The sequence below is a fragment of the Equus przewalskii genome, chromosome 12, assembly GCF_037783145.1.
Source record: "Equus przewalskii isolate Varuska chromosome 12, EquPr2, whole genome shotgun sequence".
NCBI lineage: Eukaryota > Metazoa > Chordata > Mammalia > Perissodactyla > Equidae > Equus > Equus przewalskii.
Window position 1 is genome coordinate 11,777,583 of NC_091842.1, and position 19,343 is coordinate 11,796,925.

The 19,343-nt window shown below is 60.1% G+C and overlaps 1 protein-coding gene across 15 annotated transcripts; it reads left to right on the top strand.

Moving 5' to 3' along the window:
• The first annotated feature begins 4,844 nt into the window (after positions 1-4,844).
• On the top strand, positions 4,845-19,036 carry LAT2 (linker for activation of T cells family member 2). 15 transcript variants are annotated; one of them, XM_008508542.2, is made up of 14 exons: positions 4,845-6,121; positions 9,772-9,899; positions 10,317-10,356; positions 13,144-13,187; positions 13,352-13,412; positions 13,631-13,668; positions 13,979-14,014; positions 14,094-14,124; positions 14,206-14,250; positions 14,620-14,675; positions 15,576-15,635; positions 15,963-16,034; positions 16,423-16,544; positions 18,264-19,036. In XM_008508542.2, exons 2-13 carry the CDS (start codon positions 9,800-9,802, stop codon positions 16,524-16,526), a joined length of 687 nt encoding a protein of 228 aa, XP_008506764.1. In that variant the 5' UTR covers positions 4,845-6,121; positions 9,772-9,799; the 3' UTR covers positions 16,527-16,544; positions 18,264-19,036. The 15 variants fall into 15 exon arrangements, 13 of the variants coding, with proteins under 13 accessions (XP_008506764.1, XP_008506766.1, XP_008506767.1 ...); XM_008508544.2 differs by having other exon boundaries at positions 18,284-19,036; XM_008508545.2 differs by having other exon boundaries at positions 16,423-16,540.
• Positions 19,037-19,343: the final 307 nt, after the last annotated feature.

Here is a 19,343-nt window from a genome sequence, read left to right on the forward strand (position 1 = left end):
GGAGGAGAGGACCGGATGCCTGCCAGTGTTTTCTTTAAGGGGACAGTCCCCGAGACTGAAAACCCTCTGCCCTAAGCTGGGGAGCTGGGCCTTGGTCTCCTGGAGGGATTTCCACGGGCTGGTGGCCAGAGACTCGGAATCCAGTTCTGAGACTTCTCTCCCAGGGTCCTTTGGGTTCCATCTTGGAAGGGCGTGTGGAATGTGCAGACCCTTGAAGGAGTCACCCAGGTCTCCCAGGAGTTCAGAAGTTTCTGCGGATTGAAATGTCTCCTGTGCAGCTGCGCAGCCTTCCTGCCTCCCCTGATGTCACTGTAACTTCATAAGGGTGGGTTCTCCTAAGCTCCTGTTCCCTTGCCATGTGACAGTAAATATTATAGAAAGTGTTCTGGGAGCTGCCTCCCATCCATAAGTAAGTAAAGGAAACGAGTGAAGAGAGGAGGGTATGTCTTCTCAAATAAGCACCTAAATAAAAAGGGTCATTTTCATAAAAGGTAGCACCAACTGTGTCAATGTTCCAGAGAGCAGTGTAGACAGATAGCTGGTGCCTGGTTTCTCTCTGCTACTCCTGAACTGGCTTGAGAGAGGGCAAAAATGGAGTGCCAAGTGAGTTCTTGTACTAAGGGACTCAGGTTCCTAAGAATGTCCTTACCCTGGAGTCCATATTGTCAGGGGCCAGATTGCTTCCCCAGGACCTAGGAGAGGAAGCTTCCACAGCAGACTTCAGAAGCCTGGGTTCCCACCATGTCTCAGATGTCTCGTTTCTCTAGGGAGGTCTGAGTGAGCAGGAGGCAGAAAGGGAAGAGGTCAGGAGGGGGGCGTTTGTGTGATGGAGGAAAGTGTTGGAACTGTCACTGGCGTCCGCTTCCTGTTCGTGATTTCAAAGGAGTAGCCTGGTTTCTTGGTGGAGGAGATTATGTGGTAGAAGTTTAGTCTAGAACAAGAAGCACTAATTAGCTCAACGTGTAATGCCGCTCCGACTCACCAGAAACAGCATTTCTTTGCAGTGCTCTGTGGCCTCGAGGTCCGTGGGCCTGTGTTTGCAGCAGCCTGGCACTCAGCACTTTTCCCGAGTCACACTTCCTTGATTCCCCTGGGGCCTCTGCTCAAATTCCAGATGGCCATCAGGTCACGCAGGGTCACACACAGGCAGGGCTCGCTCTGCAGTGACGAGTGCAGTTGTGCAGGGGCTTCGGGGTCGAGGGGAGAGGGCTGGGCCTCCAGTGGGACCCCTCGCCAGTGCTCTCAGGGAAGTCAGGAGGGGAGGCGGGCAGGCGGGCGCTGCATCCAGGGCTTTAAAGGACCTTCAGTCCAGGACAGCAGGGCATGTGCGTGTCACATCATCGTCGCTCGCTCTGCCCTCCCCTCCCCGGGTGGTTTGCCCGGTGTAGGGTGGCGAAACAGCCAACAACGTCCCCCTGGGGGCACTGCACAGGCGGCGGGCTGCTGGGGCCGGGCTCCTTATGCTCTGTGAAGCAGCGGCTGGCCCAGGCCTGGCCACACATCCTTTATTGGTGAGGAGCTGTGCCCTATCTTTAGTGTTTTCTTGACCAACCTTTAACAACGTTGAGCTGTTTCAGTTACTTTCTCACTTGTGTGATGTTAATGGGCTTAGAAACACATCTAGTATCTCAGAATCTTCCTTTTCCAATTTTTTCTCGTGAAAATGAACCAAAATAATGAAGTCTATGTACTTAATTATAACCTACCACTCATCTCTTCCCCCATAACTGCACGATGTTAAATGTACAAAGAAAAGCAGACCATTCCACGGTGGCAGGCTCCCTGGCATTCACTTTGGGCGCGAGAGAGAATTTGTTTCCTGTACCCGTTCTTCTAGCTGAGAGACACAATGTAAATGTTAGTAAAATCATGACTGGCCTCGAAGTTGGGAGAGCAGATCAAAGCAGCTTTTCAGCAGCCCAGAGATTCTATAAATAGTACAAGCTTCCTTGTGCTATTGTTAGAAGTCTTTCTCCTATGTACTATACTCTTGAAATTAAGAATATGCTCACTAGATTTAGAAAGTACTTTATCACAACATAAGCGAAATGCAAAAAGTTACAAACTAAAGAAAGACGAGTCCGTCAAGAATTCCTGCAAATTGGTAAGAGAAATAGAAAGCTAAGCAAAATATTAAGCATTGCATAGAAGAGGAACTATGGCCAAAAAATGACGTTCTTCCTCGTTAGCGATCAAGGAATTCTAAGTCAAGACTGCAGAGAAATAAAACACTATTTCACACGCATTCAAATGGCAAAAATCAAGAAGCCTGTTAAACCAGTTGCTGGAGAATTTGTGCATCTCGGGTCTTAGAGGTGGGAGAGTGGATGGGCACAGCCACTCTGGAAGTTTAACTTGAAATTAGCAATAACTTGAAAATGGAATGTTCCCGTACTCTGGAGCCCAGTGGTTCCCCTCCCAGGTACGGACCCAGGAGAACCGACAGTCACAGCAGCAAAAACTGTTCAGAGTGGAAAGCTGTACAGCCATCTAAAGGAATGAACTACAGCCACACACAGCAATGTGTGTGGACCACAGCAACATGGTGGGTGGAAAATGAGTCCCGAATGCTTACAGACAGCAGGATGCCTTTTCTTACACATAAAACACTTTGGGTGCCGGCCCTGTGGCCGAGTGGTTAAGTTCACGTGCTCCGCTTCGGCGGCCCAGGGTTTCGCCGGTTCGGATCCTGGGTGCAGACATGGCACCGCTCGTCAAGCCATGCTGAGGCAACACCCTGCATGCCAAAACTAGAAGGACCCACAACTAAAAATATACAACTGTGTACTGGGGGGCTTTGGGGAGAGAAGAAAAATAAAATTAAAAAAAAAAAAACCTTAGAAATACATGTAGGTGACAAAAAACAAAATAAAAAGATGCTACTTAGGTTGGGGGAAGCGGGAAACTGGGGGAATATTCTAGGTTCCGTTGGGTGGTGGGCTCACGACCAAAGATAAGTGTTGTGGGTGGCTGGGGATGAGGGGAGAGCGGTGCTCCTTTGCACCTAGGAGTTGGGGGTGGCAGTCAGACGACATAGACAACTCCAGGGGCTTCTAGAAGGTTGTATACACTTTGAAGATGCCTTTTTCCTTTTTTTTTTAAATTAATCTTCTCCCCCCAGTATATAGTTGTATATTTTGGTTGTGGGTCCTTCTAGTTGTGGCATGTGGGATGCCGCCTCAGCATGGCCTGATGAGAGGTGCCATGTCCGCACCCAGGATCCGAACTGGTGAAACTCTAGGCCGCTGAAGCGGAGCATGCGAACTTAACCACTCAGCCATGGGGTGGCCCCAAGATGCCTTTTTCTGCAGAAAAGCCATAGCTTCCTCTCAGCCTTGGAATTGGTTATTTCTCAGAGCTGTTGCATTTCTACCCAGGCATCTTGCTTCTGGAACAAACATGCACACAACTGTTACTCAGCTGTGAACCAAGCAGCCGAATGGCCCTGTGGGAGTGACGACAAAATTTTGGAAATAGATGGCAGTGATGACCATTCAACGTTATGAATGTAATTAATGCCAGCAAATTGCTCAATTAAAAATGGTTAAAATGGTACATTTTAAGTTACACATATTTTGTCACAACTTTAAAAAAATTATGTAAGACACCAAAAACCATTGAATTGTAAAAAAAAAAAAAACCCTTAGTGCACTAGAATTTATACAACTGGACTTTAAAAACTGTCTAGCTTTTTGTTTTGGGGGGTTTTTTTGGTGAGCAAGATTGGTCCTGAGCTAACACCTATTGCCAATCTTCCTCTCTTGCTTGACAAAGAGTGGCCCTGAGGTGGCATCTGGGCCAGTCTCCCTCCATTTTGTATGTGGGATGCCACCAGAGCATGGCTTGACGTACGTCTACACCTGGGATCTGAACCCATGAACCTGGGCCACCAAAGCAGAGTGCACCACCTTAGCCACTACACCAGCAGGCCAGCCCCAACTGTCTAGTTTTTTAAAGCTTATTTTCTAGTTCACAATGGAATGGTTTATAGATAAAAGAGAACTTGGAGGAATTTGAGAATTGCCTGGAAAGGGGGCAGGGTCCTCCTTCCACTCAGGTCCAAAGAGGGTCTTCGGAGGGACAGGCCCCTGATTTTGTTGACAGAAAACAGGCTCAGAGAGGGTCCTGAAGGGCTCCTAGGTCCCCTGTGGATTGACCTTGAGACTTTGCCAGTGGTCAGAGGTCACTTGTCCAGCACCTGCCGTTGCTGGGCCCGGGACGGAAGCCGGGAGTGTGGAGATGCTCCATTCCCATTGTACGTGATGGGGCTTCTGTCCGTCCCGTGGGCAGGAAATGCCAGGCAGGCCCGTAGTCCGGGTATGGATGGAAACTGACTCAGGCTTGTCCCTGTAGTGTGAGGAGGGGCCAGGCAGGTGGTCCTAGCGGAGCAGGGCTGCTGGTGCACACCCATGGATGTCCCTGCTCACAGGTGGTGGGGAGACAACAGGTTTTGGGGTCTGGGTTCAAATCTAGCTCCATGAGCCTCCAGTCGTCTCAGCAGTGTCAGAAAACTAATGTCCAGCTGGTGAGAGTTACCATGGGAATCACGTGTCGCATTTTGCCCAGCATGGAACAAGGGAGCACGGCGCTGACCGCACCACACAGGTCTGGGAGTCAGACGGGGTGAGCCTTAGACCTGGTCCCACTACCTACGAGGACAGAGACAAGCTCCCGGCCCTGACGGCCCCGGGATTTCCCCAAGCTTCCAGTCCATGTGCTACCCTTCTCTCCCACAGGGTGGCAGCACCGGGCAGCCCAGGACCCTGGTTTCTGTTTCAGTTCCGCTTGGCCTCCTGTCTGTGCTGCCACCCACGCCTAGCCCTGGCTGTGCTGGGCCACCGGATGGGGCTGAAGAGAAACCCAGTCCCAGGCCAACAGCGGCCCCAGAGCTGGGGAGCCCAGGGTCTGGGACGCCTCTCAGGCTTCCCTGGGGTCTCTAGCAGGTGGGGTACCACTAACAGTTCAATGGCCTTGGGCAGGTTACTTAATGACCCCTAACACGAGGCCCCCAGAAGGACGTGTGTGGTTACTAAGCAGCTGCTCGAGGGCCGCAGGCCACCGTCCAGTCCTCCCAGCCCCTCGGTCCCCCGCTGAGGGCAGGAGCTGGGTGGGGCAGGGGTCAGGGTGGGGTCAGGTTGCCTGGCTCCCCCCTGCCCTGTAGGCCCCCCCGAGGGAGGGCTCTGCATGCCCCTGAGCCCCATCCGGAGAAGAGAGCTAATGAGGTGTGGCTCCCGGGACTGGAGCAGTCCTGACGTCCCTCCTTCCTCTGTCCTTCAGCTCGGCCCTGTCCTGCATCTTCTGATGCCTGTGACTGTCCGTTCCTCTGTCTGTATGTCTCCATCATTTGTTCTGTCCGCCCCACCCATCCATGTCCCAGGCTCTGTGTCTGTGTCTGTGTGTGTGCGTGTGTGTGTGTGTACGTGTGTCTGGTTCTCTGGGACTTTGCTCTCTGAGTGTCTCTGTCTCTGCCTCCCTCCCTCTGGGGGTCTCTGTCAATCTGTCTTCCTGCGTCTCCCTCTGTGTCTCTTGGTCCATCTCAGGCCCAGTCTCTGCCCGTCTCTCTCTGTCCCTCTGTGAATGTGTGTGTGTGTGTGTGCGCGCGTGTGCATATGTGTTTCTCATTCTCTCCCTGCCTCTACGTCTCTTTCTGTCTCTTTGTGTCTAGGGGTGTGTATGTGTGCACGTGTTGTCAGTGTGGTATGTACTTCTGTGTGTTGTGTATTATGTGTGTGTGTGTCTCCATGTCTCCCATTCTCTCACTGTGGTTTGTGTGTGTGTGAGCCCCTCCACTTCATTCTCCTTCTCCCTGTCCCTCTGCATGTGGCCCTTCCCCTCCCTGACTACGTTTACATGTGTGTGTCGTGTCTTTCTGCTCCCTCTGCGCCTGTGCCCGTCCTTGTCTCTGTCCCTGTCCCTCTGTCTCTCTGTGAGTGGCTCCCGGGCCCGCCTGTTACGGCAGGGCCTGTCCAGCAGGGCGGCGGATGTGTGAGGATGATTCAGGGGCTGACAGGAAGCCCGCCACCGGGCCGGCCGCCCGCCAGTGTCTGCGGCGTCTGCTGGCAGCTGGGGCAGGTGCGTGGGTCAGGATGAGGCAGCCGCAGTGAGGAGCCCCGATTCCCAGGTAGGCCTTTCCCAGGAGCTCCTGGAGCCTGGTCCTGAGGTGGGGGTCCCACCGCTGTCCCCCTGCCACCCTAGAGGGCCGGGAGTGGCCCACAGGAGCACTGGCGGCCGGCTGGGTGGGGTGGAAGCGCCTGGCTCCCTCCCCTGGCCCCAGTCCTGGCCCTGCGGCCCTCCAAGGGGCTCCGGCCTTCCCAGCCCAGCCCCGGGCAGCCCCGGGGGGGGTCCCATCACTTCCAGAGACTGGTGAGAGATAGCCAGTTGGCCAGGACAGCAGCTCCCCAGGCCAGCCCATGAGCCTTGGTTTCTCCATCTATAAAATGGAACCGTTATGTGAAATGGGAGGATGGGTGAGCCTCCAGGCAAGCGTTCCAGGCCATGCCCCAGGCCAGAGGGGAGCAGCCATCCCTGGGCCCCCACCTGCCGGGCCCGGCCTGGCCTGCCAGCTCCCTGCTGGGGACTGAGAGGCTGTGGGCCCCGGGGAGCTCGAGCGGCTCTGTCAACAGGTGGCCCTGGCCTTCACCATCCCCCCAATGCCCTGGGCCAAGGGCTGTCCAGGCCCCTGGCCGACCCCCTGGGCATTAAGGGCCTCTGCTAGTGGCCTTTAGGTCAGCCTCACCTGAAGGCCAAGGTCATTTGGGAAAACGGAACAAGCCCCGAGGAGAACCTGCAGATAAGGGGACCTCTCACTCCCCCAGCCAGCCCTGAGCCTGGGTGGGCCTCAGTTTCCCCATCTACAGCATGAGGAGGGCTGCAGAGCGAGCAGCCTGGTCTCCAGGAGGCCCACCCAGCCCAGCCCCGAGGGCTTTTCTGCAGCCAGCTTGCTGCGAGCTTTGTTCATATGAAAACTGCCCACTTCCCTTTGTGTTATTTTGGCCTGCAGAGTCAGGCTGTGGCCACCCCCCTAGGTCTGCCTGGCCCCTTGGGGCCCTCCCGGGGCTGCTGGGCCTGCCTCCCCTGGGGCTCAGCCCCCTCCCTCCCCCTGCTCTCAGAACCCGGGTGGCAAAGCAAGGAGAAAGGGCAGAGTTATTCCGTCTGGGGGGCAGCCACAGGACTTTCCCTCAAATTAGTCTTTCTTTTAAAAAATATTTCATGATTCTTAAAAAGGTAATACAAGAAAGGGATAAAGGTGTATGGCCTTCAGGTCCAGCCTGCCCTGGGTTTGATCTTGGCTCTGTGACTGGCCAGCTGTGTGACCTTGGACAGTGTACTCACCCCTCTGGGCCTCCCTTTCCTTCCTTGGAAGAGAGGAGCTGCGTCTCCCCTGTGAGGCTGTGCGTGTCTGTGACAGCTGAGGGGCTGGGGCATGAGCAACACACCCCTTCAGACCCCACCCCTCCAGGCGCCCCAGCACGACGCCCATGTGGGGCAGTGGAGGGGGCTCAGGCTGCATGTCTGGGGGACCAGGCAGGGGGGAGGGTGCACCTGGGGGACCGTGCCCCATCCTGCACTAGCGCCTTATGCTGGGCCTGGTATGACAAACCGAGGGAGGAGTGTCATTATTTCCCCCATGTGACAAGAGGGGCCACCAAAGCCGGGTGACGCTGGGATTCAGCAACTGGGGTAGAACTGGTGCGCCACGTCCCCCACTTCCTCACCCAGTGCCAGGTGGGGGGAGATCACCAGAGCTGGGGGCGCCCCCAGGGTGCTACTTGTCCAGGAAGCAAGAGGGCCTCCGGGGGTCAGGGTCCCCTGGAATGGAGGGCCGCCCTTCCCCGGAGGTGGCAGGGGCGAGCAGACCAGCTCCCGGGGCCTCGAACGCCAGGCCAAGAGCATGGACCTGCTCCTGGGGTCTTAAGCAGACCCCAGGGTAGCCAGGGCTGGACCCCGGCACCCTGGCGCTCCCGGCAAGCCTGTGCGTGACCCACCCGCATATCTGTGCCCAGATCTCCTTCGGGGTGGGAAGAGTATCTGTCCTAACCGCAGGACAGAGATGCCGAGGGTCGGGGGCCCGAGGGAGCCGTCCGTCCCAGCCGGCCGGAAACGAGACCCCAAGCACGTTTCTCAGGAGCCCCGACCACAGGCCGGGCCAGGTTCATCATTCCCCGGCAGCGCTTTGAGGAAGGCCCTGGCTGGATCCCCACTTTATCGATGAGAAAGCAGGCCAAGGGACTGAGGCTCGGGCAGGATGTGACCCAGGAGTCCTCCCTCCGAGCCCAGGTGCTCCCAGCCTCCGGCAGCCTTAGACAGCCTGGGGTCAAGGCTGCGGGTCGGGACAGAGTCTGCCTGGGGCTGCCGGCCGGAGGCGGGGTCGCAGGAGGGAGGCAGTGCCCAGGCCCTGAGGGGGTAGCGCTGAGCCCCCTGGGACAGCATCATGGGTGATGGGGTCGTCCCGTCTCCTCATTCGGAGGCCGCCCGTCGTGCATTTCGGGCATCCGCGTGCTCCCACTGACTCGCTGGTGCTCTGGGGAGGGGGAGGCGGCCTCTCCGGGACTCCGTGCTGCCGGGAGACTCCTTGCCATCTTTGCCATGGGGATGTGGGAAGCTCAGAGAGGCTTCCAGCCTCGCCCAAGGCCACACAGCTGGGGGGAGGGGAGCAGGGGCAGCACAGGCCTCAGGGGACCTCCCAGCCTGGCCTTCCCCAGCTGTAAGACGGGGAGCAGCCCTCCTCCAAGGTGGCCGAGGCCGGAGGAACACAGCTGTGCACAGAGTGGGCGCTCCGTAGTGGGGGCTCCTGTGCCTGCCACGGGGCCAGCCCGAGACCCTCTGTTGCCCTGAGCTGGGTCCCCGGCCTTTTGTGAGGGGCTGTGTCTTTATAGCCACAACGATTCTCTGGGAGCCCCCTCAAGAGGGCTGCCCTTGCTCACACCAGGCCCTGGTGTGGGGCTGCCTGTGGCTTCACCGAGGCCTGGCAACCACAGTGTGGCCTCGAGGTAGGCCCAGCCACTGACCAAGCAGTGGCCTGACGCCAGCCAGGGATTCAGGCCTCTTCGCCCTGCCGCATCTCCCTTCCAGCCCCACCTTCCCAGCACATCCCACCACTGGCCGCCACAGGCAGCCCACCAGGTCCTTCTGCCCAGAGCCCCATTCTCCCCTCATCCCCTCAGGCTCCCTCCTTCCGGCTCCCAGGGCAGGAGGAACCTGGGCGAGCAGGCGTTTAAGGAATGGAAGGCTATGGATGGGGCAGAGCAGAGCCCTGGGGCGGAGACTGCTGGGGCCCCTGCACAGAAGGGGCAGGAGAGCAGGGCTGGGTTGACAGGAGGAAAGGGATGCAACAGCAGAGCCCGAGTCGGGGTCCGCAGGCCAGAGCTTGCATTCTGTCTTCCCACTTAGCAGCTGTGGGATCAGGCCTCAGTGTCTCTACCTGTGAAACGGAGCGAGCCTCTTCCTCAAAGGGTGGTTGTGTGAATTAGGCAAGGGTGTGGACAGGAGTGTGCACACACGTGTCAGGCTGTCTGCTGGGTGCCCAGACCCTGCCAGCACTTGCCAAGTGTTGACAAGGCCCCGGGGTCTGGGGTCAGAAGGGGAACAGGGCTGGTTCCACCCGGACGGGTCCTGGAGCAGGGAGGGAAGCGGTGTCCCTCAGCCTGGGCTCAGCTGTGGGGCTGTCAGGGGACAGTGCGGGTCAGAAACCTGAGGGCGTGGGGCTGCGCAGATTCCTGGCGGGGTGGCCCGGCAGCCCCTGACCTGGCTCACAGGGCGCCCACACTGCAGCTTGCAGGAGGAGTGGCCGAGAGCGGACATGAGCACCGAGACTGAGACTGAGCTGCTGTGGCCAGGGGCGGCCCTGCTGCTGCTGCTGGGGGCAGTGGCCGGCCTGTGTATGCGCTGTTCCCGCCCAGGTAAGGCCTGGCGTGGGGACATGGAGGAGATGATGTCCTCCCGGGGCTGCGTGGGCCAGCCCTGCTGCGGTGGGAGGGACAGCCATATCAGCCTCCTGAGGCAGGGGCGACACCCCAGGGCCGGCCCCTGAGGCTATGGGGCTGGCTCACTGGGGGGCTTGGGTTTTCTGGGTCAGGGCGAGGGTTGAGGCTGGGGGATGCTCTGGACAAGGGGCGGCTGGGCTGCTTGGCTGTGTCTCCTGAATGAATGGCAAGTGAACGTGCTGTCAGTGTCAGGCTGTCCGCAGCGATGGCGGCTCGGCCCCCATGGCCTCCATGTCCGAGGCCCCCACAGGGCACAGGGGAGACAAGCCGAGGAGCCTGGGTCTCAGCCCCCACCCAGGTCCAGGACTCCCGCTAGTCTGTCCGTTCTTGCAGGTACGAAGCGGTCTGAGAAAATCTACCAGCAGAGGAGCCTGTAAGTGCCCCGGTGTCCCCAGCCTGGTGACTTCGTGTGCCCAGGCGTGGGCACCTGCACGGAAGTCCCCTTGCACATCCCTGCACCCTGTCCTCACCCTTCACTCCCACCTCATCCATGCCGGCCTCTAGTTGTTCCCAGCAGTAGGGGAGAGAGAGGGGGCGTCCAGGGGCTCCAGGCCCGGCCCCAGCCTGGGCTGCGGGGCTCGGGGAGGCGGCGATGCTACTCTCCTGCCTGCCCAGGAGCACCTCCAGAGATCCCGCCTCTGACCCCAGCCCAGGGGCGCCCGCTGCACTGGTGCTGGAGGCTGACGGGGAATCCCACCTCCCAGGCAGGAAGCAGAATGTGAGCCGTGTCCGAATGTCCCCTGGAAAACGTCAAAGGAGCCCAGGGGAGGCTGTGGGCATGTCCCTTGGGGGATCAGGGAAGCCCCCACCGACAAAGGAGGAGGGAAGGATCTTACGCAAGAGTGAAGGCAAAAGGGGACGTTCCAGAGAGAGAGAACAGTGGGTAGTTGCTGACGTAGGCCCAGGGTGGACACTGTCTTCCGGGGATGAGGCGGCAGGTGCAGGTGTCTTGAGAGAGCTGAGCTGGATGGGGAGGGAGGAGGGCCCTGACTGTGTCGGGGGAGGGGTGCCGCAGCCTTTGTCCTAAGGGCCAAGGGGAGCCACGGAGGAAGCAGGGGCTTGTGAGCAGCAGGAAGGAGGGAGGTGGGGGTAGACATGAACTGGGGTCACTGACCCCAGGCGGAGTGCTGGGACCCAGGTGGGGTGGAGTTCCAGGCACTTCGGGGGCAGGTGGCTGCTCTCTGGGCCCTGGGGGGTCAGCTGTGCCAGATGCTGCAGACCAGGGGGTGGCCCAGGAACACCCCCCCGCAGGAGGGCAGTGGCTATTGGTGTCCTTACGTGGAGCAGGAGAGTGACTGACCCAGGGCTGCGGGGCCTCTGAGACCAGCGTGCACACATGTGCACAGGCCTGCACGCCCGCTCACACCCACAGGCTCCCTGCACACTTGCTCATGCGTGCACTTCTCCCACATGCAGCCCTTGTGTGCACGCCTGGGCAGGCACTCACATACAAATGCGCACACACACCCTTTCTCATTTCCTTTTGCAACTGAAAAACCACAATGAGATTTGAAAATAGAATTTTCCCATCCAAGCCCACCCCTGCCACTGGGGCTGGACCTTTCCAGACTCTTTTGGCCACCTGGTCCCCTGGATCGCCCGCCCGCAACCTCCACCAGGGCTGGGCTGGGCTCCCCCAGTGCCCCCCATGCCCCTGCCCCAGGCAGCTCTCCCAGTGTCTCCCTTCCCCTCCTCCTTCAGTCCTGCCCACTCCAGAGCCCTGAGTGATCTGAGAACTGCAGAGTGTCAGAGCCAGAAGCTAAAATTCCTCATGTGGGAGGTGGGAAACTGGGTCTGGGTGGAAGGAGGTGGGACAGGAGACTTGGGTTCTCCCCTCCTCACTTGGGTTCAGTCTTGCCAGCCTACGTGAAGCGACTGCTGTGTGTGCCAGACCGAGTCCCCGCATCACTTCCTCTGGCAACCCATGCCTGACTCTCTCCTGTGCATTTAGAACATCCTTCCTAAATAAGATCACCCTGACCCCCGAGCCCCCAGGAACTTCTGGAAGGCTGAGCCAGGTCCCCATTTGGGCCCACGGAAGGAGCCCAAATGCTTTAATGATTAGGTAATCTGCTCCACCATCCTTAGTGGTGGCTTCCATTCTCAAGGGCACTTCATGGTCCAAAATGGCAACTAGAGCTCCAGCCCTCATCTCTGCATTCCAGGCAAGAGAACGATAAAAAGGGTGCACTTCAGTTGGCAGTGCCTCCTGTAAGGAGCCTTCCTGGAAGTCCCAACACCTTTGGCTTGCATTTCATTGACCTAGAGCTTAATCACGTGGCCACACTTAGGTATAAAGCAGGCTGGGAAATAGAGTCTTTTAGATGGGCACGTGGCTGCCTAAATAAAAACCAGGGTTCTGGGGCCAGCCTCGTGGCCAAGTGGTTAAGCTTGCGTGCTCTGCTTCGACGGCCAGGGGTTCACCGGTTCAAATCCTGGGTGTGGACATGGCATCGCTCATTAGGCCATGTTGAGGCGACATCCCACATAGAGGAACTAGAATGACCTACAACTAGGATAAACAACTATGTACTGGGAGGCTTTGGGGAGAAAAAAAACAAAAAAAAGAGGAAGATTGGCAACAGATGTTCGCTCAGGGCCAATCTTCCTCATTATGTTCAAAAACAAAAACCAGGGCTTTGTTTCAAAGGAAGAAGGGACACTGGGCGAGACCAGCGCCTAGCTGTGTCCGCTAAGCCTTGACGCCACCCCCCAGGCATTCGGGAGTGTGGGGTGTGTGAACATCTTGAGAGGGGAGCACTCGCTCGGGAATGTTAAACCCTCCTGGGGTGGCAGGTGGGGGCAGCCTCTCTGTCCCTCCTGGTTGAAGTCACCGCTGGGTCCCTGAGCAGCTGCCCCGACCCCCTCGTGCCCAGAGTCTCAGGGCCGCCTCTCTGGGGGTCCGGGAGGCGCGTCAGGGAGTGGGTCTGGCTGGCAGCAGAGAAGGGGGGACCCGGTGGAGGGCAGGGGAGTAGTCCAGGGAACAGGGCCACCGGGAGCCCTGGCTCTGAGGCCCAGAGGGGCGGCAGCTGCTCCTCGCTCTTGCCTGCTCTGTCCCTCCCTCTGTTCCTCGTCCCTGTCTGTCCGTCCCGCCTGTCTCTCTGTCCCTCGGGCTGCAGGAGGCCCAGCCCTGGTGCAGCACAGTCCCTTGTGTTTCCAGGCATGAGAATCAACAGAGCTTCGCAGTGGCCCGGACCTATTCCTGTGAGTCCCCGGATGGAAGGGTCCAGGGCGGTGCTCGGGGCTGGGGTGCCCGTATCAAAGCCCCTCTGTCCCTGTTGTCCTGAGGCTGTGACCAGGCCTGACCCGGCAGGGCGAGGACGTGGGGGCTGCCCTGGGGGCCCGGCCGACACCCCTCTCCTTTGCAGTGGTCAGGCAGGCCTGGCCGGGGCCCCTGGCGGACACGGCCTCTGACGTGGAGCTGGCAAGGTAGGAACGAGCCCCTGTCCATCCCAGGCCGAGGCTCACAGCCCCACAGGAGGCGATGAGGAGGGCCCTGGGGTCCCCACCTGCTGAGCCCGGGCCAAGACCTCGCTCGTTCCTCGGGCCCCAGGCCCCAGTGCTGCGGGGCTGTGGCCTTCAGACCCCCAGAAACCAGAGGGCTCTCCCCGGCGCCTCCTCAGCCCCTGCCCTCCCGTCCCCTGCAGGAAGGACAAGCTGCTGCGCTTCTCCCCCAGCCTCGAGGGTGAGCGACTCTCAGACACGGGGCGGGGCAGGGGCCAGGGCGCTGGGACAGGCGACTACCTGGTGGAACAGGCACTGTGCAGGGGGGGGCCTGTGCCAGGCCAGGGGAGCCGGGCCTGATGGGGAGGACTTTGCAGAGGAGACCCCCGGGCTGGGCTGGGAGGCCTGCTGGGACTGGCCGAGCAGGGAGGGGACAGAGCGAGTGTAGGTGGGAAACAGCCAGGCCTTGGGGTGCAGGCCCTTCCCTGGGCTGCTGGAGCGGGAGGCGGGCAGGGCCGGCGAGGGAGTCACGGGCCCGGCCTTCCTTCCAGATCCTGCATCCGCCAGGTACCAGGACTTCAGCAAAGGTGGGTGGGCTCCAGGGAGGGGGGCTGCGCTGGGGGCCCACAGCCCGGGCTCAGGCCTAATCCTTGCCTCCACCTGCAGGAAGCAGGCATGGGACAGACGCAGCCTACATGTGAGTGGCTTCCCGGCCGGCGCCGCCTCCCCCGGCCACCCTGCCCTCAGCTTCCTCATTTGTGAAGGCCTTCTGCCCTAGGACCCACCGCCCAGGCAGGCTCGCGGGAGCATCGTTTCCCCTCAGGTGGCCATGGCTTCGTGGGGAAAGACATGTGGCCCTGCTCTGGGGAGGAGCCTCATCCCATGAGAGACAATTCCATGGAACCCCAGAGACAAAGCGCCCTCAGATGTCTCCTCATCTTACAGATGGGCCAACTGAGGCCCAGGGCAGGCGGGGACTTGCCTCGGGTCACACGGCGAGGTGGCCAGAGCGGGGCTGCCAGCCCTCGGCCCCAGGGTGGCTCAGGAGCACAGGGAAGCGGGATGGAGGGACTGGGGGAGAAGCTGGTCAGGCCCCCCAGGCCCTGGGGGCACGGTAGCTGGAGAGCCTTGGCCCCGCAATGCCCCACCAACTGCCGTGCAGCGACTGAGGCCATGTCTGTTTTCTTGCCAGAGACCCCATCACCATGGAGTGTTACAACTGGGGGTGGTTCCAGAAGCCCCCGGCAGGTGAGGCAGAGGATGAGGAGGAGGAGGGAGGAGGCAGGCGCAGCAGGGAGGCTGGGCCCCTGGTCGTCCTGGCTCCTCAGGGCCAGGCGGCATGGGATGAGCACCTGTGGGGCCTCAGGGGAAGGCCCTGGACGGGCTGCCTTGCCGACGGACGCCAAGCCCCGTAGGCTCCGAGGACACTAGGACCTTAGGCCCTTAAGCTTTGCTTTCCAGAACGAGAAACTGAGGACCAAGGGTGGGCAGTGCCTGCTGAGAGGTGCACGGGCTGGAGCTCACATCCAGCCCCTCGACCTGGGGTCCTGCCTGGGCCGCGCTGGGGTGCTGGAGAGAGGGCTCTGCTGCCCCTGCTGCTTCTGAATTGGGGAGGGGCCTCATTTCTTGGAGCCCCTCTGACCCAGATGGACCCCAGATGGGTGAGGCGGTGGTTAGAGCTCAGCTTCCCTGGTCCACGGGTGATGAGGGGGTGCCAGGCTCCAACATGCCACCCCCAGCCTAGGCCCTGGGGCAAAGCCTCCTGAGCCTGCCTGCCCTGCCTGGTTCCTGCTCTCCTCTGCCCAGCAGCTCTGCCAGTCCCTCACTGCCTGACAGAGATGGGCCTCCCTCCCTCCACCTATCCATTGTGGGCCTGATTGCAGCTCAACCTCCCCTCCCCACTGTAATCAGGGGTGACCTGGAAAGATGATGAAGGAGCCCGGGGGGAGGCTGCTGGAGCCAGGCCAGCGCCCATTAAGAAGCTTGTCTAGGAAAGTGTTCGAGGCTCTGGGGCACCCAGAGGGCTGGGGCTTGGCAGGACAGGTCACCTGCCAAGGGAGTAGAGGAGGGAGGGAGGGAGGGAGGGAGGAAGAGGCCGCTTGTGGGGCCAGGCCCACCAACATCCCCAGCCCTCCCCTCTCCCTGCAGATGACGATGATGCCAATTCCTATGAGAACGTGCTCATCTGCAAGCAGACCACTGAGTCAGGTGAGGCTGCCAGCCCCGCGCCGGGCCGGGAGCCAGGTCTCCTCCCCGCCTGCACAGGGGACATGCTCAAAGGCGTCACCGGCCTTGAAGCCTGAAGGTTCACCGATGTCTTGGTGCCTTTGGGTAAAGCATCGCCTCGTGTCCCGGGATGGGGCCCCATGAGTCGTGGGCCTCAGTGGGAACGCACTGAGGGATCCCTTCGTCCCCAAGGGGCCGCCCAGCACGAGGGCCAGGACGCCTCTCTGGAGGCCAGGGCACCCTGCTGGCCTGAGGACTGCCACGGTGGCTGCCCCTCTGCCAGCCTTTCTCCTGGCGCTCTCCCTGCAGGCGATGAGGGGTCTGAGGACTATCAGAACTCGGCATCCATCCAGCAGTGGCAGGAGTCCAGGAGGGTCGTGGGTAAGTGGTGGGAAAGCAGGGGGCTCCTAGATGGGCACCTTCAGCAGGCTCGGAGGGGCCTGGCCTGGAAGGGGAGGTGGGGGAAGTTGCCGGGGAAGGGCCAGCCCTGGGTAGGCTTCCCCGCAGCCAGTCCAGCTGATTCCACAGGGAAGCCTCTGGCGCATCGGCGGCTGCAGAGGCCTTGAACAGTGCCCCTGAGGGCAGGTCCTCCTGGGCAGGAGGCCGTCCAGCTGCAGGAATGGGGTCACACTTGCCTGCTCCTGGGGTAGGACAAGTCTCTGGCAAATCCCAGAGACGGGACAGACACACCGGCCAGGGAAGCCTTTCCTGCGTGTGTCCGTGTGAATCATCTGTCTGACCACCTGCCCACTGGTCCGTCCATCCGCAGAGCAAGTCCTGAGAGAAGCGCCTGCCGCCTGGGCAGGGAGCCCGGACGAGGACGGCGGGGAGCCCGACTATGTGAACGGGGATGTGGTGGCCACAGAAGCCTAGAGAAGACCTGGGAGGCAGGTACAGCTGCCTCGGTCCACAGGGGCCCCATTCGAAGGGAAAAGGAGGGAGCTCGGCCGGAGGAGCCACGGTGGGGGCCGTGGGGCAGCACCCAGGAGTGCTGAGACGGGGCAGCTCTGCAGGGTGCTGGGCTCCCGAGCAGTCCAGCCTGCCTGCCCCCGACTCCTGTGGCCAACTCACGGCAGACACGGAGTCTCAGGCAGAGGGGGTGTCAGGCAGGGAGGGCTGGTGAGTCGTGGGGTGAAGGGGTGGGCTCTGGGGGGGGGGTCTCTGCAGCCCCAGGGGAGTGAGTGAATCTCCAGGGAGCTCTTTCCTCACCTGCAAAATGGAGCTAATGGGCCCTATGTCTTAGACGAGACACTGGGTGTGAAGCAGGAACCCAGCAGGGTTCAGCCAGGGGTGGACTCGGGGCCGGGGGTGGGATTGGGAGGCGGTGCCAATGACAATAGTGGCTGAAATGTTGGGGAGCCACCGCACCAGCCGACATGGTGCCAAGCGCTCACACACTCCATCCGTGGCACCCCAAAGGCACACAGCAGACAAGCCACCTGCCTGAGTTCACATGCTGAGCAGAGACGGGGACGGAAACCCAAGCACTCCGACATTGGAGCCCAGGCTCTGCTACTGTGTGGGAGGCAAGGGCCCTTGAAGGCTGTCCTATGTCCCGATCTGGGGACACGGGAATCCTCTCAGCAGGCAGCGGGCCCGGGCTGGTCCAGAGCCAGGAGCAGGAGCAGCCCACTGCTTGTTCATTCACCCAACAGTTACCCAGCACCTGCCAGGGGCTAGTGCTGCCTCAAGTGCTGGGGACATGGGAGTAAACAAATACAGAAAAACCCCCGACTGCTTGAACTTTCATCCGGGGGTAGAGAACGGATGATCACAAGATGAGAGGACAGAAGGGAAATGCTTCGTGTCGGGTGGGGACCCGTCTGGCAGGAGGGGTACCATGGGACAGTGGCGCGATCTGAGAGGAGCCCCTCTTCACCCAGCAGAGGGAAGGCCCAGGCCCCCAGGCAGGAGTGTGCCCAGGGGTCTGGCGCTAGCAGGAAGAGGCGGGAGTGACTGGGGACTGCAGAGGTGGAGGGAGGGGCACTGGGTGTCTTCTGGGATGGGGCATGTGAGAGACTTCTTTCAAGGAACACTGGCTGCAGAGTAGAAAACTGAATACAGGGTGACAGCAGGGGGGCAGGAGACCAAGACGTGACAGCCAGAATCCAGATGACCCGTTGGCCCAGGAGGTAGTGGTGGAGGCGGGTGATGAATGACAGGTGCAGCTGACAGGGCTCACTGCCACCCTGGGTGGGGTGCAGGGGGCAGAGGCTGCAGGGTGGGCCTGAACCACGAGGAGAGCTCCATGGCACTGAGATCCGGGAGGCTGCAGGCGGAGCAGGTTTGGGGGCGAGGTGGGTTTATTCTGGACCCACTGGGTTGGAGGTATGACCATGCAGGGGGAAAGATGCGGTGGGCAGTCAGAGACCTGCGCCTGCACTCAGGGAGAGGTCAGGCTGGAGCTGGACATGGAGGGCAGGTGGGAATGACCAGGCCTTGGCCAGGACCAGCATAGTCAGGGTTTCAAAGAAAAAGGGAAGCACTGGGAATACGAAACATGGCAAAGGCTGCTCACAGATGCAGGGCACCTGCACACCGAGCATCGCCGCGTCCCTCCCTCACCCGAACCAGCCGCTCTGCCAAGGCAAACCTTTCCTTTTAACACAGCCTCTCCATCTTCACTGAAGGAGCCCAGGGACCCCCAAGCTCACAGGACTGTCACTCGCCCCCCGAGAGTCCCTCCTCTAGAGCTGCTCGCCTCCTAGACCCCAGGCACGGTGACCCCAGCACGTCCCGAGGACCATCCACCTGAAAGGACAGTCCCACATGGAATCACCCTCCAACCAGCCTCCAGGGGGCAGGAGCCTGGCCGGCTGCCCAGGGCCAGCCACACTCCCACGCCCACATCTAAAATTCATGGCACAACTCCGGTGTTCGCATCCTTTTTGCTTTGGATTTAGATCGCATATTGCTTACTGCTGTCGGCTGCTGGGTTTGCTGTGATTGGTCAGTTTGCACAGTTAATTTATATAGGTGGAGCCATATTTAACATTCTGCATTTCCGGGTAGCGTCTGTCTGTCTGGCCTCCTGTAAGCATTACACACACGTAACCTCAGCAGACATTCAGGGGCCCGGGCACTCCTGTCTTTGGGCCTCGGCTCACTCAGGAGATGACCTTTCGGTGGCAGTGTCTGCTGTGGACAAGCCACCACAAGCTCTGGAGAAGGAACAGCAGAGTGGAGGAGTGGCCAGGAGTGGCCCCGGAAATCCTCTGCTCCAGGGCTGGCCTCAGCTGAGCCGACTGGGCAGAAACACGACGGTCTCGTGGGAGGGCAGGGGCCCGAGGGGCCCTTCTGAGTCAGAACAGCCAGAGTGAGGGATAAAAAGGCCTCCTCCAAACACAATGTCTCAATAAACTGTTCTAGCGCAAGCACCGAAACTCTCCCACGTCTGCTTTCCCTGCTCCATGCGACCCCTTCCAAGGGGATGAAGGTCGAGCCTCTTGTTGACTAGAAGGGGACCCTGAGGCGCGGAGCGTGGAAGCCTGGGGACAGGCACTTGGTCCCTGGGTCCAGCCCTCCGTCCAGGACACCACTCCAATTCTTTCCACGAGAAGTTGGTGTGGTAAGTTGAGAACAAACATCCAGAGCCCAACTGTTGTCTTCACACCCCAGAGTCCTGACCCCACGAACTCAGAGACAGAACTCAGGCCAGAAAAGGAGTGGTGGGGCTCTGGCGGGATCCAG